The sequence below is a fragment of the Lacerta agilis genome, chromosome 3 (assembly GCF_009819535.1).
Source record: "Lacerta agilis isolate rLacAgi1 chromosome 3, rLacAgi1.pri, whole genome shotgun sequence".
NCBI lineage: Eukaryota > Metazoa > Chordata > Lepidosauria > Squamata > Lacertidae > Lacerta > Lacerta agilis.
Genome location: NC_046314.1, coordinates 72,667,944 through 72,685,453, shown reverse-complemented (window position 1 = coordinate 72,685,453; position 17,510 = coordinate 72,667,944). Strand labels below are relative to the sequence as shown.

Here is a 17,510-nt window from a genome sequence, read left to right as displayed (position 1 = left end):
CCCTTGAGTTCTATAATGCTTGGGCAAATCCTCAGATACCCATATTATCCACACACCAGATATAAAAAAAATACAAAAAGGGATATTAAACATTGGTTAGCAAATCCAAAAAAATAGTTGGATTCTGTTTCCAGGGATATCTGCTAATGTCTGGAACTGAATATTTTCCACCAGCACTGCAAAATAGTATCACTTTATCTAGCTGGTAATTGGAATTAAGCTACTAACAGAAAATTTTTACATTTCATGCAAATTTAGGTGGCTTGTTATGACCTATGGTAATAGTAGTTTTTGCAGGATTTTTATTCTATTGGTTTTGTTATGAAGGGACAGGATTTGGTGTTGCAACTTGCCCCAGATCCTTGAGATGAGCCAGGTTATAAAACAAAACATAAATACCTAGTACAGATGAGTGAGTCACCTTACAGCATGGGTAGGCAAACTAAGGCCCAGGGGCCAGATCCGGCCCAATCGCCAGTGTGTTTTTACATGAGTAGAATGTGTCCTTTTATTTAAAACGCATCTCTGGGTTATTTGTGGTGCCTGCCTGGTGTTTTTACGTCAGTAGAATGTGTCCTTTTATTTAAAATGCATCTCTGGGTTATTTGTGGGGCATAGGAATTTGTTCATTTATTTATTTTTTCAAAATATAGTCTGGCCCTCCCACAAGGTCTGAGGGACAGTGGACTGGCCCCCTGCTGAAAAGGTTTGCTGACCCCTGCCTTACAGCTTACAAAGCCAAATCTGAATGAAATCAAGATTTATGTATATTTTATGCTACAGTTCTATGGTGACAGACCCTCCTACTGACAATAGATATTTCTTCAGGGCACCTCTTTTCATAGTGCTTAATGAACATATGGAACAATCGTAGTTCTCTCTTCACGCTAATTTCCTGAAGCAGCGCTCTCCCCCCCCCCCCACACACACACACAGAGAGAATTTGGCACAAGCTGGCCTTGTCTTCAACCAGAATTACTATGTGGCTGAACAATATTCTAACTAATAAGCCTTTCAGGCCCTAAGCATTTAAGATTATCTTTGAATTAAGCTCCTTCAGACAAACCTTTAAGGGCTCTTGTAGCTGAATGGAGTGGTTACCAGAAACATCAAGAGAAAATCCTACTGCCAATGGCCATGACAATATTAATCCAGATTATTTAAAACATCCATAAAACAGGTTTTGCATTCTGGACACATTTCAACCAGCAACAGCTAAACAGGGGATGAATGTGGGAATGAAAGCAGAGTGCTCAAGTTTTTTTTAAAAAAAATTGGACACTATCCAGCCCTCAAGGCACTGTTTTAGAACTGGCATCCAGATTCCCACTCCCTCCCCTAATCCAAAATCAGTATTTTGGCATTACCCTTGAGTATAATACAAGGGAGCCAAGAATGAGCAACAGGAAAGCAGATGAGAAGATTAAATTTTAAAAAATATGAAAGCTAAGCAAGATACATACAGATAAGTGGTTTCTGTGATAATTAATCTCAATTTTGTAGATGTGACCTCCATTGATCTTTTTCATCAAAGCATGCAATAAAAAATGTCCTTCTCAATGTATCTACTTGTGTCAATAACAAAGCAGGATAGCAACTGACCAATCCAAAAGCTGTCACTTTAACTCCCGCATTTGTTGACTGATTTTCCAACTGAAATTGACAAATAGCAGCCAAAATTATTTAAAATCAATGTAATATGCAACTGATTTCTCTGACCCTAAAGTCTTTTCTTTCTTTTTTTACAGAATTCTATAACCAACTAATGGAAATAAGACAGGTCAGACATTTTCACCCCATCAGCCATTATGCTAAGTTAAAGACACCCACCCCTTTCAGCATGATGGGAAGTGAATGACATTTGCTTTGTAATGTGAGGAGAGGGGTGTCACCTCTCTTCTGCAATAATGAGGGTCTTCAGCTGCAATATGATAAAAGGTTTTGAGATCAGAGGTCAATAAATGGGTGTAGGGACCTATTTTGCCACTTCTCTGCCTGGTGGGCAGGACAAATCACTATCAAAATGAAAGACCTGCACTATAATAAACTGCCTGAGTCTTTATTTAAGTTTAAATAATCCCCTCTCCCGTGACACATGGGAAAGACACCAGTAAGGATGGAAATGGCACAAAAGATTTATAATGCTTCTTCTTACTTAGCACAGGCGACGAAATGATTGCCTTTTGGCCATCTCTGCGCTAATGAAATCCTCATTTAGAAATAAGATGAAAGCCTCTTGGGGGGAAACAACCACATGGAAGGTGTTCCATGTGGGAATGTGTTCAAGTGAAGTAGATCCTTTCAAGGCTGGCAAGTTTTCACCATACCATGACAAATGTATGTTATCAATGAATGGCTTATATGACTATTGTTATAGCTATAGTAAACCCAATTCCTGGTAAAATATTATGTAGCACCAAAATCATTCCAATGCCCCAAAGCAGCTTTTCTGAACATCAGGCTCTAAAGCTAAAAACATAAATTTTCATGTATTCATTTTCCGATGAGGTAAGATGCCCTATAAGAGAGAAATCAGAAGAAAACAATACATCAGAGTTTTTATACAGGATTGCAAAGTATCATACAATAATACATACCTTTTAAGGGACTCTGGTAAATCCAAAGTCCATGGAATATTATGTGATGCCTTTGAAGTTTCAGTCAAGGCTTTGCCTATTTCTTGCAGCTCTCCAAGCGATACCCAGCTAAGCAAGGTAGACAACTCACAGTCCTGCATCTGAATGAACTGATCTTGGTCTTGAATTTCTCTCCTTAGCTGTTGATCTTTAGCTTCTAGAACAGCCAGTCTTGCTCTAAGGATTTCAATTTCTTTCTGCATGAAGTAGAGACAGAATTGTGCATCCTTGTTAAAAAAGGAGTGTGCTGAATGATACCAAATGGTGCAAGCACACACAAACACATGCAAGAGCCAATTCTCCAGCCAATTCTCCACTTGGCTATAATGCATTTATGAACATCATAGATACCAAGCTCATCTTTCCCACCCAATGAACCTCACCCACTTGGTTACAATATGTGCAGCCATGTCACAGTCACATGGGACAGAACCATAGAAAAGAATCTTTCACACACTATGTCTGAAAAGAGCTGAAGTTTTACCTTATCCTCTTGAACCCAATGAAACTCAAGTTGAATGTTATTAATGTAAGTCCTGCTGATTTAAAGAAAGCTTATCTGAGTTATGTTCTCAGGATTAGGATCAATATGTTTAAACAAATACAAGCTAACAGCATGAATCAAAGCAACAACAGTCAGTCACTTTGTAAAGGCACATTTCTGAAGATATGCCAACCCTTGAAAGCTAATTCAGCTTTGCAGTTGTACTAATTAGCTCAGGAAGAAGAGCTTTTCATTCTGAACTGAAATAGTCAGTACAATAAATTCAATTTGCACTTGTGTTGCCTGAAACATATGTTATTTGCTGTACTGTTTCTTCTGCAGCAGGAAAACAGACAAAAGTAGTGCTTCAGCACACACAAGTATTTTCTCAAGGTCATCAGGACAGCATCAGGTCTGTTACTTTGTGTATAAAATCAAGTTTGTAGCACAAACAATCCATACTCTGTATTATAGCATAAATAATCCATTCTGTGTATTACTGATTTGATAATAGAGCCCAAAACCCCATGGTCTTCAGTTAACAAAACTACATCTCCAAACTCAACCGTACTAATTTCCATTAGCTGGTAAAGTTGGAGAAAGAAATAAAGAGGGAAATGGTGCTATATAACTTTTGTATTAAATTGTTAAATATTTGACAACATTTGTAGGGGGAATACAGAACTAAAATCCAAAATTACAGCTATGTGAAACAACATAAAAAGTACACTCTGATAATGTTGTTATTATTTCAGGTGCACAAAGATCAACAGACTGGGCCCAGCGTTGTTAGGGTATGCCACTCCCACATGAATCTTCTAAATCTAGCTTCTAAATCTAGCTTCAAATCCTATAGAATTGTAGAGTTGGAAGGGACCCTGAGGATCATCTAGTCCAACCCCCTGCAATGCAGGAATCTCAACTAAACCATCCATGACAGACGGCCATCCAACTTCTGCTTAAAAACCTTTTAGAATCCACCACCTTCCAATGGAGTCTGATCCACTGTCAAACAGCTCTTACCATCAGAAAGTTCTTCTTGATGTTTCATATGAATCTTCTTTCTTGTAACTTGAAGCCACTGGGTATGGGTCTTAACAGTGAAACCTGGTTCGTGCTAAGTGTGGTTAATGTTTATTTAAATCAGACCTTCTGATCAGCAAGCCCTAGACTCAGTGGTTTAACCCACAGCACCACCAGCGTCCCACAAATACAAATACTCAAATATAATTAGGTCTAATGCCACCTAATGACTAAACTACAGAATGATGCTATCCATACTCCATGGTTCACTCCCAATCCCTTAACCTTTGTGGAGGCTCAGCTAGAGGTAGAAGGAGAAAGTAGTCAGGGAAGACCTGTTATACATAGTTCTTTAATAAAACTATTTCTTCTTCAACTCCTCTAACCTGCTCATCACTGAAACAGAGAACATTACACACTACATGATGATGCATATACTGGAACATCATGTCCATCTTACCTGTATCCATGCCTTTTCTTCAAGCAGCTGATCTCGTTTTGTGGCTGAAATTAGTAGTCTTTCATGGTGAGGAAAATTTAAAATCTTCTGTTCATGTCTCTGCAACAGCTGTTTTTCTTCTCTATTAAGCATTTCAAAAATAACCATTACAAACGCTGACATGTGTTGCATTAGCAAATTGGCAGTCATCTCCTAAACATTCAGAAAAACACACACTATCTTCCAGGTCACGGTGATCCATTCTCTAAAAATATAGTCGTGCCAAGCTTGAGAATTTATTTAAATTTTAAAACAGTTTAGTGGTTTGATATTGTGTGGGGCCTTGAGAGTTTAGCAGAGGCCATAAGGTGGGATCACTAATTAAAATATGATGCCCTGTGGGTCTTTTTTTCTCTGTGTACACCGTACAATGTTGTTTGCCTAAAATGTATCCATTAGTGTCTTACATGAGTGGCTAGAGGCAAATGCATAAATGCAATTTTTTCCCCCACCGTGACAATTTTTTTTATCAATTAGCTCTCCAGTCCTCAGTATTTGTGCTGATATCTGCCTGGAATGTAACAATACTACCAGCTCAAAAGATGGCAGAAAGCCATGCTGAGAGGCTGTGCTGATGGTTTGTCCCACATGTCTCTTTTTGTGACAGTACAATTGCAAAACTGTACCTAGTGGCTTGTTTACAAGTTTAGCTAGAATCAAATTTGTGTGTGGATGGCTAATGCCAGAATTGCACATTGAAGTGTGGTTATGTTTTTAATTGAGAGAAGGTTATCATACTAGCAAGTACAGTACTTAAGTCATGTGGTCTAGTTTAAAGCAGTTAGATTAGATTATTTTCCCAATCTACACATGGGTGGGGTAGTGAAATCACACCTTCCCATCCTACCTACCTACTTTAGAAATAGGTTCCTGGTGGTGCACTTAGCAAGTTCAAAAAATATGGACAGAAACACAGTGGCAAATCCCAATTTTTGAACATTCACCTGATGACCAAAAAGGCCCAAGCATCAGGCAAACTATGGGTTTCAATAAAGTTGGTGCACTAGCGGGAACCAGCATAAGAAGTCTCACTACAAGAACAAGATTTCCCTGCTCTCCTCCCTTCCCCCATGCACCCTGAATTGGCTCTGGAGTGTCTGGAGAGCCTCAAGAACAGCACGTGATGGGAGAGAGCAGATCATAAAATGCTTGCACTAATGGAATGACAGGAAGAGTGCAAATTTGAATTCCTCCCTATATAATTTATTAAACTGAGGATTTAATGGCCAGGATGAGACATGCCAATCCAAGGAAAGTGCATAGATGAATCACATCATTTTTCATGTTGAATCCCACCTTTCCAGAATTCAGTAAATTGCAATTAAATATTATTGTCATAATTCTATTTAAAACTCCATCTCGTTTCCAATACTACTGTAAGGGAGTGAAACATTTTCCTCACCAGCAGGTGGTGTATATATGGAAAGTCCCACAATCACTGGTATGCACCTTTTTTAAAATAGTGCCAAGCCTTTTAATATGTGTGTGCTTAATGTAAAACAATCATGAATGATTCTGTCACTACCATCCGAGAAGTGCCCAGATTTTCCCAAAGCTCTCATTTGCTTTGAATTTTAGAAAGTAAAATAAAAACACCTTCTGAAATGATAAATTAGGCTGCAATCTTAGGCACATTTACCAAAGATTGACTTCCAAGCAGATATGCATAGGATTGCACTTTTAGATGACTGTCCTACTTGAAGATAGCACACCTCAAAATAACATTTCCCTACTCTTGTTAGGAAAATCATCCAATAGGAAATTAGATTTTTAAGGTGAGCATGTTGCTGGATTACTACCTTATGAAACCACTACTTACAGAAACTATGCTGCATAGTTCCCAGTTTAAAAAGTGTCCAAGCACATTCCCTTGGGTCGGCTTGGAAGCAGGATTTTTGGGAGGGGCTTCTTTTCCCTTATTAGCATATAAAAATAGAAGATTCTGCAGTCCTGTGCAAGGCTGAACACATAAAACCTTTAATTCATGTGATATATCCTTTGTAACTATGTGTTCTTTCATTTCTCTTATAACAAAACAATAATTCATTCCCCAGTTACAGTTTCAAAGTTCAATCAAATGCCTTCTGAAGTCACTTATGAAAGTCACATGGGATTTGATTAATTCAGAAACACCTTTTGAGATTAAGGCTACCTGACCTGCTAAAAGGGCATGAGAGAACAACCTGGAAAATCAATTAAGGGTGTGGACAATACAACTCACCTTTCCCACTGAAAATATGAACCTTGACAAATGCTTGTGGAAAGACAGTAACAGTCATAAAGAACTGATTATAGGAGACTTAAACAAGGAAAGAATAATCTAGACAAGTCTGAGGTTTTCTTTCCATGAAGTGGAAGATTGAGGGAGAGGCTCAGCAAAGAAAAGAAAATGTCAGGACCTCTGCTATAGTGAGCAATAATCTGCAACACCCTTCCCCAATCTGGCACCCTCCAGATGTTTTGGGCTACACTTCCTGTCTGCTCCAGCCAGCATCTGAAAGGCAGGAGTTTGGGGAAGGCTGATCTACAATCCATTGAGATGTTCTCCTGTGCAAATCACTCTGAAATATATCAGACCTGTACGTGGCCCTTAGTGAGGCTTGCAGAGAAACACTTCTTGTTAGACTGTGCCCCCAAACAGTCATCATCATTAGATACATACATTATCAAACAACAATAGGTCAGTGCAGTATCACTATCCCAAAATGTGCAGATGGAGGAGTCAAGTCTGAGAGTTAGTTATCTTAAGGCCACCCAGTTAGTTCATGGGAGAGACAAGAGTCAAATGAAGGGCTTCCTAGTTCACAGCTCAGCATCCTAACACTGCATAAGCTCTCTGGACTTCTTTTGGTAAGAAGTGTACAAGTCAGCAAATAGTGGCCATGGGTGCCTTGGCAGAATGGGGGGTATATAAATGCACTCACTCAATCACTCAATAAATAAATAAATAAATAAATGACGAAGTCCCATTGATTTCAATAGAGTGCTGGATTTCACACTATGTTCACAAATTTCAGCACAGTTTTTAAGGAAGCTTAAAACATTATCCTATACCACTAGGACTGGCAAACTTACCTAGGAACTTCCCCATACAATGCCACTTGAACCTGTGCTTTAAATCTCTCCAAAAAGCTGCTAATTGAAGGATGTTGTGAAGGAAGCTGAAATTTTAGTGAACTTTTCTCTTTCTCCAGCTCTTCAAGTTTTCTTCTAAATTTATCAGCTGGGAAAACAAGGAGGAAAACACATTATTATTAAATGATACAGGGCTATACTTTGTGCGAAAGAAAGTCTGGTATAGTGATAAACAAAAGGGACATATCATAGACAGAAAGCTTTGGTTATGTGAAATATTTTAATTGATAGCGACATTATTAAAAATGCAGCCAAAGAGTCACTCTGGTTGCCAAGCCTATATATTTGTAAAGAACCAACCAACAGGTTCCCTTGAGATTATTCCATACACTGTTGAAAATGGTAACACACATTATGAAACTTGCAGGACTGACATCAAATGCTTATGGCAAAATTAGACGTGACATTAATCACACGCTTGTTTGTTTTTTCCTCCACCAAAAAGCAGGTGGGGGGGGGGCAATCTGAATCAGGACTAAAGCAAAAAGACTGTGGGGATTTAACCCTTTGCCTCTGTTAGTGTCCCAAAATGGATCAGGGCCCACACAACTACTATTTGACCCCTTCTTTATGTGCCATCTCATTCTGGGTAAGTCAACTCTATATTTCCTATTTGAAAACTTATCTCTTAATAACTTATGTCTTAGGTTGAAATAACATTGATGAAACTTTGAGAACTTGGATAAAAAGCATACTTGAAAACAATATTCACATCTTATTGTATAAAGAAGCTGCCTATCTTCCGTTAGTAATGACACTTTAAAAAGTTAGCATCCTTTTGTTTCTTTATAGAGGCTTTTCAATTTCACAGAGTATATTTAAATATACTCATTTCAAACAAATGTAAAACAATTTTTTATTCTTTGAGAAACAAAAGATCCTCTAATTCTTCCACCATTTCCAACCACCATCACTCAGTTTTCCTTTGGATAACATGCTTATCAGCTCGGCTCTGAAGCTATTATCAGAACTATTACTGTATATTCTGGCGTATAAGACTACTTTTTAATCCAGGAAAATCTTCTCAAAAGTCAGGGGTCATCTTATACGCCAGGTGGAGAATCTGCAGTCAAGTATATCTCAAACTCTATATTTTAACTGGGAAAAGTTGGGGGTCGTCTTATACGCCCAGTCATCTTATACGCCGGAAAATGCGGTATTTCACTCTTAAGTAGAAAATTCAGCTAGGTGCTTTGAGGGAAATGAAAACACATCTAAATGAGGACTAAACTGGGGGCAGGTTTTGTGAAGATTTTCAAAAACTGGAGGGGTCCCCGAATTTTGAGAAGGCCATCACAGAAGTGGCCACCTAATTAGATGTGAGAGAAGCGTGAGCATTCTCCCAAGCATTCTCCCTGGAATACATCAGGAAGAACTTTCTGACAGTAGGAGCTGTTCAACAGTGGAACAGACTCCTCCGGACTATCCTTCCTTGGAGATTTTTAAGCAGAAGTTGGATGGGCATCTGTCATGGATTCTGTGATTCTAAGTTTGGTTAGAAAACTACAAAGCAGCTTTCAGCACCTGCAAATGACTACACCAATGGTGGGGAAAGGTATCAAGAACCCTTTGCCCAAGGTCATTTCCCCAATCTTTTGTCAATAAATAGAAAAACAGTCCACAGACAGGGTTATGGATACCTTTCCCACCCACTGCCATAGCAGCTATACTTTTTGTTTAGATTTTAAAGTTCATCTATCTCCTGCATTTCAGCTTAGTCCAGAGAAGTAGCGTTGGAGCTGCTTCTCTGTAGCATGACTCCCCTTTCCCCCCTCTCTGGTCCATTACAGTCTACACCATTTAGCGTCTTGAACTGAACCTAGAAACCTACTGGGAGCCTGTGAATTTGCCACAAAATCAAAGTAATTTGCTCCAAGCAGCACCCCCTTCTCCCCATTAATACCCTGAATAGAATAAGACCCTGTCAAACATATTCTGGGAAACAATTACTGAGGTCCAATTTAAAAAGAGAAAGACACACAAAGAGAGAGAGAGGCAGTGATAACATACTAAATGGAATAAGATGTCCAACAGTAATAACATCTAGAAGCCATTTCTGTGCCATCACTCCCCTAGGAATGACTGGTACATGGAAAGCTTGCCATGCTATAGCTACAGGGTTCACATTTCAACACACATATCCTTCCAAACAATACGCTTCTGTCAGGTTAGCATTCCATCAAATCTGTCAATTGCATCATGTTTTTGCACTACAGGACAAGATGACACATTGTGTAAAGGTCAAGTGGAAAAATGTCCCTTCTACTACATCATCAACTTCAGCTAGTAAAGGTCATTCCGCCCAATAGTTGCTCCTACAGAAAACAAATCTACATGAGCAAACGATCCAATACCTGAGGAAGAAGTGATCCAATACCTTTTGTCTCATCCAAATGTTTCTTCAAGTCAACTTGCCTATTTCTTTTTCACAGGGTTAATTACAGAAACCTAGTCTGCATAGAATGGATTGCATATAGGCTGGATATAAATTTCAACAAGTACATTTTATAAGATGTTGAAGGTTTCCCATTATCCCATATATGATTTCCCATTAAAGCCAATAAATGTGAAGCGCTTTCAGTACTTAGAAAAAGAGCTGTTTGGGTTGTATGCACTCTTATGACCATCCCTCTATAAACTCTAAGTTCCAGTTACTTTAACTAATGTACTGAACTCAATAAATTTCCAAGTATGAGATGTATTTTTTTCTAAAAACAATACCAAATTAAATGGATCCAAGTCTGTTTTGTTTGAAAGCCTGTTGTTTGATTTCTACATGTAGACACTCAAATAAAGTAGTAAGAACTGGCCATGGTCAAAATCCATGGCATGTACCACTGTTGATTTCAACATAAAAGTGGTAAAAGTCTAGAGAAACCTTATACTTAAATTGCCTATAAGCTGCAATTATCTGTACAGTGTACTCACTTAACTGCCAGCAAAACCCACTGAATTCAACAGGACTTACTTCACAGTAAAGTTGTCAGAGAATTCCAACAAAAACTGAAACAGAGTGGAAATTACCAATGTTCATTTGTTCATCCCATGTCCAGAATGAAAATCAATCAACTGTTGTTCCTTTCAATCTGCAAATGTTACATAATTGATCATGTTGATTCCCATTTGCGTTGTGTTTCCTTTGCACTAAGATGAATGGGGTAGAATAGCATAATGGCAATGTAATTACACAATTTACATAATTAATTACTTAAGATATATAATTTCACCACAGCGGACAGCAAGACAAATATAGTCATATTGGGCACAAAATGAACTGCAGTGCCATCAATACATGAAGTACAGGGGTTGGCATCCTGTTCATATTCCCAGATCTCTCAAGAGTGCTTGATGAAATTATATAACTACTCCAAACCTCATACCTTTTTACATAGGCTTATACCAGAAAAGCACAAACCCTTTATCTAAAAACAAATGCTAGGAGACAAGTATAGAATTTTCCAATCAGTCAAACTCTGTTGCAATTAGACAATTATTATTGCAGGAGGTTTGCTCCTCTGACATCTGTTTATCATTATGGCCAGTTAATTAAGTGTTCCGAGATTCTCATTCATGACAATACCAATGTGCTGTCAAACTAGAAGCTGCCATTTTCTATCCTCACTGACAGTCTTGTGGATTCGTTCGCTTGATTAGGCAGCAGAATAGCATGCATGCAGGTCCGGCATCTGCAAGATTAAACCTCTTTTTCTTCCTTCCTCCAATTTAGCAAGGCAGGACAGCAAATGGAATTTTCATGAGAAACTCTCAGATTTTTAGGATCTCATATAATTGCATTTGCAAAATTTCCCTAGAGGTTTAGTAGTAGGAGAGGAGCCATTATAAACAGCAGTATTGCCTCTAAAGAAAGCCATTATTCCTTATTCTGGCTACATAATCAAAATTTACTTGAGAACATAATTAAAGAAAATACCTTTTCAAATAAAGAAAATTTCCCATGGGGTAACATTTTCAAATTTCGATACATACTCCAAGACGGCGCTATCATACCTAATTATACATTTCACTTTAACATTTAATACTTGGTAAGCACATACAGTGAATTCAAAGGCAGTTCATATTCTCAGCACCTATTAACATTCAGAAGTTTGAACATTGATACAGGCAATTGTTCACACTATTTTTAAAGGAACACAACAATAACTTTGTCGATAGAAAAATGAATGGTGGTTTTGTATAAGAGCACAGTTGTGTGCATCACAATCACTTCAGTGGGGTTTAAGCAATCAGTGCTCATGGTATTTCATTTGTGCCATTTAAGTCAAAATGCTGTGTTACTATAAAACAGAGCAAGATTAATTCAAGAGCCACAACTTTTTCCATCAGTAAGCACAGTTCCATTTTATGAGAAGGAGTGGGGAACCTGTGGTCATGCTGGCTGGGGCTGCTGGGAATTGTAATCCAAAAATATCTTCAGAGTCACAAATTGTTGACCTCTACATTAGGATGTACAGTATATAAGAAATTACACAAAGACAGAATCAACTTGTCCTACTTTTAAAATGAGAGGAGGTGCCATTCCATTCCAAATCAGATTATAAATCACTCTACTTCAATAACCTGCCTAAACAGGTGGTAAGGATGAAATGCCCACCATTTCCAAATCAAAGCATAGCAAACAACATCAACTATTAAACTAAGCTGTTTGTGTGGTATTTTCCATGGCACAACTGGTAAGAATTCAATTCTAAACCATCTGAGGCAGTTAGCTAACCTATGAGTTATACTGTAAATATCAAAAGTCATAAAACTGACTGAAGAATTCAAGCAATCTGCAAGAGAGTTAATAACATATGCAAGCCAAAACAATTAACTTTCTAAAGCAATGTGATCCAAAGCATAACTAAGATAATAAATCATCTTCAGATACTGCTGTTGCCTGGTACCATTCTCAAGGGTAAAGCATTATAGCCAAAAGAGTCTTTTCCTCAAAAGCCAGCAGATTCTTTTTCTTAAGCTTGACTCCTGAAAACTTGCTTGCTGTCTGCATTCAGTTATGAAGGTAAATTTGATGTTTGCCTAAAAGCACAATCCTGTAAATGTTTACCTAAGAAAGCAAAGATGTGTAATATTTTGTCAGGAATGCAATATTAGCAGATAGGATCATCCATTAGAAAGTTATATGGATAACCATTGAATTATGGTGCTGGAGGAGACTCTTGAGAGTCCCATGGACTGCAAGAAGATCAAACCTATCCATTCTCAAAGAAATCAGCCCTGAGTGCTCACTAGAAGGACAGATCCTGAAGTTGAGGCTCCAGTACTTTGGCCACCTCATGAGAAGAGAAGACTCCCTAGAAAAGACCCTGATGTTGGGAAAGATGGAGGGCACAAGGAGAAGGGGACGACAGAGGATGAGATGGTTGGACAGTGTTCTCGAAGCTACTAACATGAGTTTGGCCAAACTGCGAGAGGCAGTGAAGGATAGGCGTGCCTGGCGTGCTCTGGTCCATGGGGTCACGAAGAGTCAGACACGACTGAACGACTGAACAACAACAAATGGATAACCCATTAAAATCAAACATTTTTCATGTGTATGGTCTAAACTGCTAAATATTACCATCACAACTAGTCCTAAACATTATGTTCAAGATCCCATCATAGCAAAATATGGTTTTGGCTTTCTATATTCCTTTAACAGTGGTTTTTTGAAACTTTGCTGGATTGATTAAAGTGCATGCTAGCAAACTCTTATTTAAATAAGCACATTTTCCCAAACCACTAAGCACACTCATATATCTCTCATATGTAATCTGTGGAATAGAACTTCACCACAGAAGTATAACTAATATCCAACAAGAGTGTACAGCAGTGATGGGACACCTGTGGTCCTCCAGATATTGTTGAACTCCAGCTCCCATTTAAAGGGCCATCCCACCTGAGGTTCCTTACCCCTGGTCCTCGTCTACAATGGTGCTCATTTCTCAAGTTATCCCTACTAAACAGCTATCATGTGTTGAGCATGATTTATGCCTTATTTGAAGAACCCAAGCAATTTGTTATGTTTATACTCATCTTTTTTATTTGATGCAAGGGAATTGTTTTGTAGGTGGGTAGGTAGGCAGGAAAAATATGCTATGTAAAAAAATGTGCTATCTAAAAAACACACCATCTCAAAAGTCCTATATACCCCTACACACACACTTTGGTGAAAGACTCAGCCAGGAAGCACCATACCAAGCAGATTGTGGCTAACAAATCACTGGTCCCACTCAAATACTAAAGTGGGAAATTTTGGCAGCACATACCAGTTTATGCAGCCCAAGCACCATCACTGGAGTCCAAAGGAAAAAGTATCTGAAGGGAATCAGAGGATGGTGTCCAATCATATCCAACCATGGACGATTGATCAAGAACAAAGGAGCCTTTAGAGCTGGTGAGGCAACATTGAATCCCAGCTATTTATAAATTAAAAACTGATTGTCCATATCGCTTGACAAGAAATAGCATTCATCTGATACAAAGATATTCTTTGGGAGTATTCAATGACAGTATGTGTATGTGAACTCTTTGATTTTCTCAACTGCATTCAATTAATGTGATGGGACTTGAACGTGCAATAGTATAACATACAACCGGTGTGCAGCACCTAAACTGAACCCCTTTCACATGTGCATATTGCCAGGGCCCACACTGAAAAGAAAATAACCTTAAAACATTTATACCCTCCAAAAATCCTATACAAACATTCAAGCTGGTACAAAAAAAAGCAAGCTACCTATTCCATCTACCTCCCACAGATATTTTACTTAAAAAAATAAAATAAAATCTTGGCAGCAAGTTTAACCTTGGAGCTGTCAAGTTCTGTCATGAATAGTGAGCCGTAACAACATTCCAACATCCTTGGACAACAGAAACATTTCTCCTCTGTGCTATGCCAGGCAAAATGACTTCCCCCTACCATCCTACCTGTAAGAATACGTATGGTAATGTGGCCATCAAGAGGAGATTGCAAGTAAATACAAATAAGCCATTTCATTACGTTTCATCATACAGACTGAAAATTGGGTAATAAATGAACTGTGTAATAAATAAAATAATGTGTAAAACAAAAACATGTTACATTTAAAATTAAAACAAGGAACAGAACAATACATTTGCCCTAATAGTCACTCAACAGGGCATCTGCATATGATAGCATATCTACACTCAAAATAAGCAAAATCCGGTAAAAAGATTTCAGGCTTCTCTCTCTATATATATAATAGTAATAATGAGTTCTTAGCATCATCCAATAGGATAATGTACAATAACCTATTCAATTAGGCTTTCCGGTATGAAAGTTGTGACTGTGCTCTGTGATTATTTAATATAGATAGAAATAAACCATCAAACAGCACTTTCAAACAACCACACTCTGGATCTCTTTTAGGAGCTGGTTAATCACTACAATATTATATATGTTCCTATGATTAACAAAATTGAGTTTTTATTTATGTGGCAAAATGTTTCGCCTTCCACCTTAATCAGCTGCTCTGATATATATTTACTTATTTTTAAGAGAGAATTACTGTTTCCTAATCAGCCAAGCCAACTATCAAAATAATCCAACTTTGATGGCGATGTAACGCCTCCTACTCAGTATTTCACTGAGGTGATGTCAATGTAACATCTCCTTGAGTCAGTAAAGGGCAAGGAGTTTCCCACCACAAAACCACTGGCAATATATTGCATGTATCTGTGGTCAGTGGTAGGCAAGAGAGTGAGATACATGATAACTGAAATCCAAATGAATGCATTATTCATATTACCAGCACCAGGCATCCCATTTAATTGGTGTTTAAATCATATTGTGCACAGCGTACCAAACATTAATAAAGTCCTAGGAAAGGATTGTGGTTAAAGAAGCAAGTATGAAGCAGGAATTCTCACCCTTCTGAAGTTCCTGATAACATACGTTTTCCATAAAATCCAATTAACTTGTGATTGTTTACTAGAGATGCAATCCATCACTTCAGTGAGGCTTGCACGGCTGTGGATTACATCCTAAATTAGCTGTTCAGCTCATTATTTTAAACAAACCAGGGGGCTGCCTTTAAGCTACTGTTTTTCTTTCTATGGTCTCACCATCTCAATTTCACACTAAATATGTCAACAAAAACAGCACACAGACCTGACACAGTCCATACCTAGTCCTCCCACTAAATGATGGGCCCCAGTTAGTGCTACAACCACTGATCAGGTCTTGCACTAGAAAAAGAAAATTAAGCACTATATATATATATATATATATATATATATATATATATCCATGATTAGGATGGGTAATCCCTCACAATATCTTTCTTCCCAGCCACTGCCCTGCCCTTTCCCCTTTATTCCTAAACCTTCCCCACCCTCAAAACCTAAGCTAAGAGCCTTAAAGAGAGAAAGGTCCCCAGATGCCAACAAATCAAATTAGGCCTGTATTGCCGCATGGGGCTGTTAGCACCAGTACATTTCCTGGGGAACTACTATTACATCAGCTGCAATGAATTAATCATTTATTACCAGAGGATCTTGTTACCAATACATTAGTAATAGCAAATGGGTTATTCCTGACCAGAATACAAATCTCAATTAAAACTCACCAAGAGACCTAAAGAAAGGAAAGGAGAAGGAAGAAAATAAAGGTAAATTTGTGCCTTTCTGTTACAGAAGAAATACCCTAGGTATGATATCATAGTTTCCCAGAATAAATATAACCTTGCACAGAGGGAAATATCACCCAAAATCCACAGTAATGAAGCAATACCTTTAATGCCCAGGGAAAAACTTGTCAAAACATATTGTACCAAGGAGATTCTTGCGTGCTAATTAGAAATATCAGCACAATTTCATCAGAATGTAATGCTCCTTTGTTGTTAAGAGACAGATTCTCTAAGCAAATGGTATTAACTGCTTCCCAAATTTATTATCCCAGGAAAGCCTCTTCAATAAATGTTAATGATTAATTGGTGCCTTCATTGTGAAATGTAAATTCTATTAATGAAGTGGGAACAATGAATGGGTCTCTCCCCAATGTCCGCCAAGTGAAAACAATTTTAATTCATCTCTCTTCATTACTCAAGAAAACTATGCTAAGATATATGACCAGATACCTTTGGGAAACAATGTTTGTGTTCATCTGGATTAGAGAGAGATCCAGCTACAGGAGGGCCCAATATTCAATATCGCAAAGACTCTCTGGGGAATTGAGAGGAGATAATGAAAGCAACCCACATATTACAGAGAGAGATTATCAGATGTATATCCATTATAGGGAATAAATACCTATTTCCAGGCAATAATTATTCTCCAAGATTTCACTAACACAATGCAACTGAGGGCATAAACCTGATGTGACTTGGAAGTCACTAGGCAACCAAGTCTACCAGGCAGATACTGATGGACCCCTCATCACAGGCAGCTGGTTTCTCTAGAATATCTATATTTTCCTAGATAACACATTGGTAAACCAACTGACCGACAAACATATCTACATGCTTCTAGCTACCATCCCAAACATACCAAACAATCCATTGTATATAGCCAGGCCCTACGTTACAGCCGCATCTGTTCCAACTCTACAGACAGAGACTCTCACCTAAGAGATCTACAGCAAACCTTTTTAGAACTAAAATATCCACCTGATGAAGTTAAACAACAGATCGACAGAGCCAGACTGATACCCATAGAGAACTTGCTGCAAGACAGACCCAAAAAAGAAAATAACAGAACACCACTAGTCATCACA

The 17,510-nt window shown here is 38.2% G+C and overlaps 1 protein-coding gene across 4 annotated transcripts in view; it reads right to left on the bottom strand.

The window, feature by feature from the left end:
• DISC1 (DISC1 scaffold protein) overlaps positions 1-17,510 on the bottom strand; it is a 181,189-nt gene that overhangs the window by 136,933 nt on the left and 26,746 nt on the right. For all 4 annotated transcript variants that reach the window (XM_033144279.1, XM_033144276.1, XM_033144277.1 and 1 more), the window contains exons 4-6: positions 7,718-7,865; positions 4,604-4,724; positions 2,598-2,833 (exon numbers count right to left, since the gene is read on the bottom strand). In XM_033144279.1, the coding sequence (XP_033000170.1) occupies positions 2,598-2,833; positions 4,604-4,724; positions 7,718-7,865 (505 nt within the window). The remainder of the gene's footprint in view (positions 1-2,597; positions 2,834-4,603; positions 4,725-7,717; positions 7,866-17,510) is intronic.